This window comes from Poromitra crassiceps (genome assembly GCF_964638095.1).
Source record: "Poromitra crassiceps genome assembly, chromosome: 27".
NCBI classification, from domain to species: Eukaryota; Metazoa; Chordata; class Actinopteri; order Beryciformes; family Melamphaidae; genus Poromitra; species Poromitra crassiceps.
This window is the reverse complement of record NC_139650.1, coordinates 10,259,099-10,269,154: the sequence shown is the minus strand read 5'-3', so window position 1 is coordinate 10,269,154 and position 10,056 is coordinate 10,259,099. Positions and strand designations below refer to the sequence as shown.

General features: G+C 47.3%; 1 protein-coding gene across 1 annotated transcript in view; it reads right to left on the bottom strand.

Moving 5' to 3' along the window:
* Positions 1-713: 713 nt before the first annotated feature.
* Positions 714-10,056, bottom strand: part of lrig2 (leucine-rich repeats and immunoglobulin-like domains 2) — a 28,004-nt gene continuing 18,661 nt past the window's right edge. Inside the window, exons 15-18 of the mRNA XM_083661824.1 lie at positions 8,701-8,859; positions 7,914-8,054; positions 6,876-7,136; positions 714-1,186 (exon numbers count right to left, since the gene is read on the bottom strand). Coding sequence (XP_083517950.1) covers positions 951-1,186; positions 6,876-7,136; positions 7,914-8,054; positions 8,701-8,859 — 797 coding nt within the window. The 3' untranslated portion in view covers positions 714-950. The remainder of the gene's footprint in view (positions 1,187-6,875; positions 7,137-7,913; positions 8,055-8,700; positions 8,860-10,056) is intronic.

Genomic DNA, 10,056 nt, shown 5'->3' with positions numbered 1-10,056 from the left:
CACCTCCCCCCAGCAGCAGGGACAGAGGTAAGCCCACCTCCTCCCCAGTAGCAGGGACAGAGGTAAGCCCACCTCCTCCCAGTAGCAGGGACAGAGGTAAGCCCACCTCCTCCCAGTAGCAGGGACAGAGGTAAGCCCACCTCCTCCCCAGTAGCAGGGACAGAGGTAAGCCCACCTCCTCCCCAGTAGCAGGGACAGAGGTAAGCCCACCTCCTCCCCAGCAGCAGGGACAGAGGTAAGCCCACCTCCTCCCCAGTAGCAGGGACAGAGGTAAGCCCACCTCCTCCCAGTAGCAGGGACAGAGGTAAGCCCACCTCCTCCCAGTAGCAGGGACAGAGGTAAGCCCACCTCCTCCCCAGTAGCAGGGACAGAGGTAAGCCCACCTCCTCCCCAGTAGCAGGGACAGAGGTAAGCCCACCTCCTCCCAGCAGCAGGGACAGAGGTAAGCCCACCTCCCCCCCAGTAGCAGGGACAGAGGTAAGCCCACCTCCTCCCAGTAGCAGGGACAGAGGTAAGCCCACCTCCTCCCAGTAGCAGGGACAGAGGTAAGCCCACCTCCCCCCCCAGTAGCAGGGACAGAGGGGAGAACTTGTTAAGACTTGGCAATGTCTTGCCATTGCTCCCATGGCAGCATCCAACATGGCTCTGTGAAGCATACATTCAGAACGCTCTCTGGAAAGAGCGTGAAGAAGAGTGTGTGGAGGGCATGAGAGAACGGCGCCCTCCGGAGGTGTGGGGGTGTCAAGGCGGCGGTCGCTTCAATCGCCAAATCTATCTCTCCAGCGCGAGACCCCTCTTTTCAAAGGGATGAACAAACAAGCCAACATGTCCTCCGGGGGCGGAAGGGGAATGTAAACATACAAGAGAGCATCTTTGGCAGAATGTGAGGAGTCTGTTTGGAGGTAGTGGATAGAGAGAGAGAGAGAGAGGGGTGGCTGCATGTGGAGGGACTATGTGGGGGCCGGATGCTCTGGAGGGTTAGTCCTATCGGAGGCACTTCTGTGGTCCTGTGTGCACTGGCTGCCGGGGAAGCAGTCCACCTCTGCGCCGCTCCCTTCCTCCGGCCCGTCGGCAGTGCAGGTCAGAGGGGGGCTCCTGTGTACAGTCACTGGGTGCTGGGACGCTCCTGGCTGGGGCTGTGTGGACGGATCTTCTCCCTCGCCCCAGAAAGACCTGGCGGGGGCATCTGTGAAGACAAGGAAACAAGACAATACTTAGTGGGCTATACACACTATACTATACTATACACTCCCCGTTTCATAAGTCCCAACCACATATTTTTGGATCGTTGGTAAACCAAATCTCAGCATCGATATTTTGGCTGTCTCCACTGTCAAATGGTAAGTATTAGAAATAGGGCTGTCAAACGATTACTTTTCTTAATCGCGATTAATCTTGCGATTAACTATAGTTAATAATTAATTATTAATCGCATCTTTGTATCGCATGTTTAAAATGCCATTATTTTGCATTTCAAAGCATTTTTAATTAGATATTAATACCAAGCAGATAATGGGAGAGGGACCTTGAGGTGGAGATTGATGACGAGGACTGGTGTGATATATTTGATAATGCCAAAATAATTTCTGTGTGCAACAGAGTGTGGACAGCTAAGAATTATACATAGATTGCAAATATCACCCAGCCTTCGTCATAAAATGAATGCTAGCCTGTCTCCCCTCTGCCTTAAGTGTAAGATAGAGGTGGCAGATTACACTCACTGCATATGGTCATGTCCTAAGATAGAACGATACTGGTCAGACATAGTGCAGCAGTTGAGTGTCATCTTTGGTGTGGAGTTGGACCCAGACCCTGTCAGCCTTATTCTTGGTCTTCCCCATAAGAAACTCGTTTATAAACATCATAAACGGCTATTTAATTTATTAACTTTTGCTGCTAGAAAAAATATTCTTTTATTTTGGATTAAAGGCCCATTCCGTTGGTTTTGGCGAGAAATAAATGTGCACAAAGTGTTTATTATTGGCACTGAGTGAATGCGCCTTGACGTCACTTAAAAATGGCGACCAGGGGCGTTTCTCTCCGACCAGCCGTTCAGAAGATACATGGAAAACCGCAGTTTCGAAGTGGATAGCATCTCCCGCCACAGCTAGAGGATGTGACGTCTCGCGCGTTCACGTCGAGCTTGCCCCTTGTCCTAGACGCTAACAGGAAATGGCTGAAGTAGCTTTTAACGTTACGCTCGTCGCTAGCTGCTAGCTAAAGGAAACAACAAACACAGACTCCAGAAAAAGTCCAGACTAAATAAATAAATATTTATCTAATGAAGCCCGTCTGGCCAGACAGCAGCAATGTGACCGACATCGGGGGGAAACTAGAGTCAGGAGGACTGTGTTTTCGGTTCATGAAGGGAACTTGCTGCTTGTAGCTAGTGTAATGTGGTTTTGACCAGATAACGTTAGCTGCTTGCTAATGGATTTTCAAGATTCAAGATTTTTACTGTCACTCCGTAGTACAAGTATCTGACCACCTGGTCAGAAACTCTGCTAACATTACCGTCTTGTGTGAAGTAATGCAACCCTAACGTTACTACCGTTATGCTTATGGTCATGGAACATTATTGTTTGACTGCATTTAGCTGCGGTGGTGATTCGTTAGCTTGATGCTATACGCGGCTAACTAATAGATTTAGCTATATTTATAGAAATTACCACCAGCCCCACTAATAACGTTACTGTCTTGTGTTGATAATGAATCTAACAGTCGGAAATATGCCTATCGTTAGCCTACTGTCTGTTATGCTTACGGTACATTGTTTGACGGTAGGCTACCGTACATACAGGGGGAGCAGGCTATTTCCTGGCTTGTGCTAACATGAGTATCCACTTCCCGCAGCCAGCAGGCTCTGACTGCAGTGGGACTGCACATACTAGTAATGTTAGCTTGATGCTAATCGCGGCTAACTAATATTAATTTACATTTATAGAAATTACCACCAGCCCCACTAATAACGTTACCGTCTTTTGTGGATAATGAATTTAACAGTCCTAAATATGCCTAACGTTACTGTTATGCTTATGAAACATTGTTTGATTGTTCAGTTTGGTTCAGTTTGGTCAACTCCAGGCATTACCGTACATACAGGGGGAGCAGGCTATTTCCTGGCTTTTGCTAACATGAGTATCGACTTGCCCGCAGCCAACGCAAGCCAAAACACGACCAAACATGCCACAATAACGTCCCCTAATTCATCCAGAATCCTTCCTGGCCATCTCGAGGCTGATCTGACCGATAAATTGTCCAGGTTGCCGTTTTCAAGTGACTTTTATGAGTTAATGTTACAAAGCAACTAACAGCTCTGCTGTTGCCAGGCAACTGCTTGTGCGCGTGCGAGTATGGTGTCCGCGCGTCAGCTCGTTCACACGCTGCCTGCAGTTACACTAACGGCCACCGGCGTCAGTAATAGTGAGTTTTGACGGATTGGGCCTTTAAAGACAAACCTCCAACAAAGAGGAACTGGCACCAGATAATTATGCAGCTTATGCCTCTGGAGTTCATGACATGTATGCTACACTCAACAACCGATGTCTTTTATAAAGTGTGGGAGCCCTACCTGAAATATATTGACCCTAACCTAGCAGAGACACTGACTATTGGATACCTCAACCGAAGTGATATTGCCACCTGAGTACTGCCTTTTGCCTTGTACATCTAATTTAATTTAATTAATTTTATCATATTCTCATTCATCTGTCCATCCTTTTCTTCATTGTTGTCCACATCTGTGTCTTTGTGAAGTGTTTAACTCATTGAGTGCCAGCCACTTTTGGAGAACGGACGCTCCCAGTGCCAGAGTTTCAGAGCTTTTTTCAGTGATTTCTCGAGGCCCACAGAATATTGTGTGATATTACTATGTAAACAATGAACACGCAAAAAGAACGATGAGACTCTTTTCTATCATCAGCAAAAACAGGTTTATTGATATCATTTTCCGTTCTTTAGTTATCAGCCGGAGAAGATAGCTTGATTTAACAAAAAAGAGCAGTTTTTTTCTAGAAGCTGAGATAATGGCCCTTTTGTGAAATTAAACATTTCAAACACATCACTGACTCTGAAGCTAATTTTCTGATGTAGTCACACCTCAAAAATAATTTCCTTCAATAAAACAGTGAAGGCCAGGGAATTTTGTTTGGCAGAATAATATTTTTAGCTGCAACCAGCAGCGCTGGCCCCTGCGTGCGCTGCTGGTTGCAGCTTCTTGCTGATCTTGATTTGCTGCTGGTGGGCATCGGATATTCTGGCTTGCGTTTGCCAACCCTGTCCTGCTGTCTGGGTCAGTGTTGTGTGCTGCTCTGCGTGCCCCCCCCCCCCCCCCCCCACCCCGCCTCAACTGCACACTCCTCCTTATGGGAGGTGGCTCTCTGCTGAGTTTGCTCTGCACTGTGAAGGGTGCGCGTCGGCGACATCCAGCCTTTTCCGCGTGTGTTTGTCACCGGCTACTACTGTATGCTTCCAGTTGAGAATAATAACGGCTGATCATGCGAATGGGCTGTCGGCGACAGCCTGTCGCAGCGGACATGGAGGAGCTCAATTGTGGGAGCAGATTGGCTGCTGCCTGCTGCAGGCACATCTAACGTTAAAACGCTTCATGCATATCGATGCATACGGATGCGATGCGATTTCCGTTTCCCCAACGACTTATTCTCTGTTTTTCTCTGCCTTTCTGTTAACCTGGAGAGCACTGTCGCCACCTAAGGGTTCTGTAAAATAGGTTATAGACGTCCAATAGCTACAATAGTTGTACAGGAGCTGCGGAAGGCTTTGATCGACGTCCCACCGTCAAAAAACGCATTGGACGTCGAAAGACGTCCGTGGCACTCTACGTCACTATTTAATTGGACGTCGAAAGACGTCCATGGCACTCAATGAGTTAAGCTGCCCTGTCTTTTTGTTTTCTGTCTTTGTCGTTGTCTTGTCTTGTAAAATTTGAAAATTGAATAAAAATATTATTGATTTTTTTTTTGTTGATATTAATACTTCTTAGTTCTTACCACAGTGTGTCGTGATTGGGAATTAAATTAATGCAAATAAATGGTAGTGGATATCCACTATCCACTACCACTATCCACTCGTGCCTTGAAGCCGCCCACAACTCCCATTGACTTCATGCCTCACGGCTTCACGCTTGGAAATTCGGCATCAATCCTGAGTGATCGCTTCAGCGTGGCTTCGGCACGGCATCAGCGTGGCACACGCGCGCGGGTGGTGTGAACGGCTTCGCCTGTTAACAAGGACGCCTAAATGAAACTTGTAGGTACAGCTTCGGTTGAGCGTTGCTTCGGCGTACTGTGTGAACGGGGCCTTACAGACGCGATGGCTCCAACCTCGGCCATCCGGTTGCAGGATGGTCTACACTGCACAGTAGGGCTGCACGATATTGGAAAAAACTGACATTGCGATATTCCCCGCCCATGCGATATATATTGCGATATGAAAAAATACAGATTTTCACCAGGTTAGCTCTATTTGAAAGAAAATAATATTTCTAGAATGATTGGGATGATTTTGTAGAGGAGTCCATCTGATTTTGGAGGGGAAATTAGGTATTTTAATGTTTCTCAACCACTGGGCTGTGACCTACTGGTAGGCCTCAGAGCGTCATCTATCAGGGTGCATACACATTTTGACCAATGGATTTCCATGACTTACATGAAAAAGTGAGTTATGACATTCTACTTTAAAATGTCACTAGCCTATACTTCACTTAGTGTAATGCAGCCTTTAAAACCAGGGAAAGACAACATGTATGCTGTATCACCATATTACCATCCAACATCTAAGACCATATATAGTCTCAAATCACAATACAATATGGATATAAATTTGATATATTGCCCACCCCTAATATTGAGTGCCAGAATCTACCTCCCAATGATGCTATTTGCAGAAAAACATTAGATTTAATTGATTATAATCACTGCTTTCAACTTCTTTCGTTCTTCTAACGTTTCAATAAATCAACAATGAAACACCGCTGCCACTTCACACGGTTACTTCACACACTTGGTCTGACCCCCCTCCAGAAACTACCAAGTGGTACGCTCCGCATTTGGGGAGTTCCGGTTTTTGAGCGCACGCAGGGCAGTACAGAGACGAGGATTCACATGCAGCCGACCGGTGACAAACAATTCATTCGTGAAAAGTAATAAATATACATTTAATTGCCCAGCTATGTCTATTGTCTTTTTATTTTCACCGACATGTTTTGTGTAAATGAGTCGCTATGTATGATTACCTCTACCGTAACGTTACTGCTATCATCTGATGCATCATCAGACTGAGGGGGAGAGAGAGCTGCGGTGATACACGGACAACTTCTCAGTAATCACTTTAGCCTTCGTGTCATAAGTTGCGGTCTTGCTTTTTGGTGTTTCAAGAGTAAATATCTCCACTCCACGGACATGTTGAGTTACAGCAGCCAGCCTGCTGTATGCGAGTGCGCTGCAAGCTGTGGACAAGTCCGCCTCCGCAACCACATCGTTTACAGACAGGCTACTGTCAGCAACGCAACATAAGCAAAAACAATTCAATTTTGCTCTCTGTGCATGTTTGTTGTGTTGAAGCTAAGCACTAAATGAGTGAGTACAGTAGCGGGGCGTCTCTCTCCTTTGAGAGAGCCTGCATTTCACTCAGTAGGCTACCCCTAAAGTGAGAGTTTATCAAGCAACATGACGAGTTAATTTGCTTTTGACATCGCACGTCCTGCGATGTGACTATCGCGCATGCGCACATCGCAATGTCGATGTGTAAACGATATATCGTGCAGCCCTACTGCACAGGATGGTCTACACTGCACAGGATGGTCTACACTGCCCAGAATAACACCAACTAATTGTGTGATTGTGTATGTGTCTCACCGTTGGGGTAGTGCTCCGGGGGCGTAGTATGTTTGTGGTGGGAGGCGAGGAAGACGGAGGAGTCCTGGTGGCTGATGAGGCTCTCGAGCGCCGTGTCCTCGTGCTGCGCGTGCTCGCTGAAGCCCTCCTTCAGGCCGGGCAGGCTCCTGTCCAGCGGGTCGTCTTCGCCCAGGTAGGCGTAGGGGCAGTACTCCCGCGTACGAGAGTAGATGTTGGCGTTGTCGTAGCAGTCGGAGCAGATGACCAGTGGACCTGCGCCGCCTGGCGAGAGAGAGGACAAGGATCTTACAGGGCTTCTTCTACACGCTTCAGTTTCAAATGGCCACACACATTTTCTACAACTTTTCATTCTTGGCTCCACGTGGAGATACGGCACGCAGCACGACTACTGCGTTTCCCCCGACCAATATTTTATTTTTCAATGTTTTTCAGAACACAAAGAACAAACCAAACACAGGAAAAGGAGAAAAGAAAAAAGAAAAGAAAAGGCATATATATATCTTACACTACAACGTGATGCTACCAGCCGCGTGAAGTGCTTTTGTGCTTGCAGGAGATATTGTACAAAAAAACCCAACCGTGCGAGTACGACTACTGCATTTTAGTAGTCATCGACTACTTCCCAAACAGTAGTCGACAAGTCACGGGAGATATATCATGTTTTTTTCACCCATTAAAAATGATCAAGTCTTGATTGGCTCTGAGAGGCTGTTTACAGTCGACAGTGATGCACAGTGTCAACTAGTGGTTTTGATAGTCGACTAGTCTGTGAAAGGCGTACTTGGGAGATTTTCGTCAGTGTACAATCTGATGGATACCGATAGTGGCTGTGGAACAAGACATTCACGTAGACCTCATCATCCTATAAATGAAGATCATTCTTCATAACAAATATCACCAAATGTGTCTGTGGATGTAAAACAAGAAACAAGTGTAGTCGTAGTATTGTGTCGGGACTGAACAAACAATGTTTGTGCCAGGCCTGAGTAAAGAGCTTGTGACAGGCCTGTGTAAAGGATGTGTGCAGATGAGCCTGACCTGTGGGGACTCCGGCTAGTCCCTCGCGAGGCTCCCCGGGGTGGAAGCTGCTGCGGCCGGTGAACAGAGAGCCCACCCTGCAGTGGAGCATGCCATTCCCCTCCGCCTCCACCTCACTGCCCGTGTCTCCGTAGCACACACCTGGAACACAAACAACCAATCAGCTCACTGCCCGTGTCTCCGTGGCACACACCTGAGACACAAACAACCAATCAGCTCACTGCCCGTGTCTCCGTGGCACACACCTGAGACACAAACAACCAATCAGCTCACTGCCCGTGTCTCCGTAGCACACACCTGGGACACAAACAACCAATCAGCTCACTGCCCGTGTCTCCGTAGCACACACCTGGGACACAAACAACCAATCAGCTCACTGCCCGTGTCTCCGTAGCACACACCTGGGACACAAACAACCAATCAGCTCACTGCCCGTGTCTCTGTAGCACACACCTGGGACACAAACAACCAATCAGCTCACTGCCCGTGTCTCCGTAGCACACACCTGGAACACAAACAACCAATCAGCTCACTGCCCGTGTCTCTGTAGCACACATGTGAGCAGGAACACTAATGAGTAGGAACACCTTCCAAGATTAGAAAATTGTGTCTTCAATCCTGAAAAATCACATCTTTATTTGCCTCATTTTGCTCTAGGGGTTCTCAAGCTTTTCTAACTTGAAGACCACATGAAACGGGTCTCAAGAGAGGACATGAGAAGAAGGTCCATTCAACAGAATCCCGTTTGGAAAGTTTCTATCTGCTTCTGAGAGGAAGCGTTACACACCGTCTGTGCCCTTATGGACGTATCCGTTGGAGAGAGGAGGCATGAGCTGCTGGTGGCTGCCAGCCTCAGAGTTGCTGTAGCCTTCCTGAGGCTCGGACAGAGACAGAGTACCCTGGGAGGACAGGTAGCTGGGGATGTCTGCCGGCAAGTTCATCTCATCTGGAACGGATAGAAAGACATTTCATTATTACGCTGTCGAGTTCTGTGAAACTTCACCAACACAACGTCGCATCGTGCTCCCAGCATGCTCAAGCATTCATGCATTCGGACTCGGAAGTTGGAGACAAAGGACTGAGACTTGTTAATTGATAATTTGGCATAAGATATTGACAGCTACTGTATATTAACACTATGACACTAACAGGGCCCGAAATTAGAGCCCGCCACCCGCCAATGGCGGGCATATTTTTGCTTTGGCGTGTTAGATTTGGCATCTGTCCGCCACGTGGCGGGTCGCAAAATAGTCGTCATGTAATATTAAAACTGTGTGTAGCCGGCCTGTGTCCACCTAGCGTATTTTTCCCACTGTTAAACGCTGGCCTGGGAGTGTGCTGCAATCTTGGGACACACACACAATCGCGTCTGTTCAAACGCAACCCCACACACTAGAAGATTATGCCGAAGATTCACATTGGAAGCAGGGCTCGACGTTAACTTTTAAAATGCCTATTCAGTGTGCGCACCGGGTGTAGTAGTAGTAATAATGATAATAATAATAATAATAATAATAATAATAATAATACATTTGTGTCATTTCGTTTTCTAAACAAATCTTATTTTTTGTTTTTATAATGCATTTGCACTGAAAGGATTTGTTTAACTAATATTTGCGCAGACAGCCGCGTCCATTCGGGGTGTAGGCCTACTGTGCACGGCCAGGCGAAAACCGTCTGTAGGTGCCTTGTGGAGGGGCGCGTCTGCTGATTAATTTTGACTCACTTTTCCGTGCGGACACTCGCGATGCGGGAAGCTATGAGACCTAAGCGCTTGTTGTAGGCTACATGCTTTGCAGTATAGCATTAGTTTTCCGTCCCGTTCAAAGACGCACGGGTATTTCACCTCGATGACAATTTCCTCGTTCTTTGTTTCTGTGCGGGGCTGCGGGTGGACGCGGACCAGTTTATTTTGCGAAAAACTAATGGAAACGCAGCTACTACTGGCTCTCTGCTCAAGATGCAATCGCCTGTCGGGTTGTAAATATCTAACATGTTAGATATGGCCGATTCACAATCGGGAAGAGGCAGTCTTCCCGATTGTGAATCTTTGAACCCCACACACTACAGGATCATTTGGGAAGATTATCTGCCCGACGCGCTTCAAATCGGGAGCACCCCCGAGAAAATCGGGAGGGGGGAA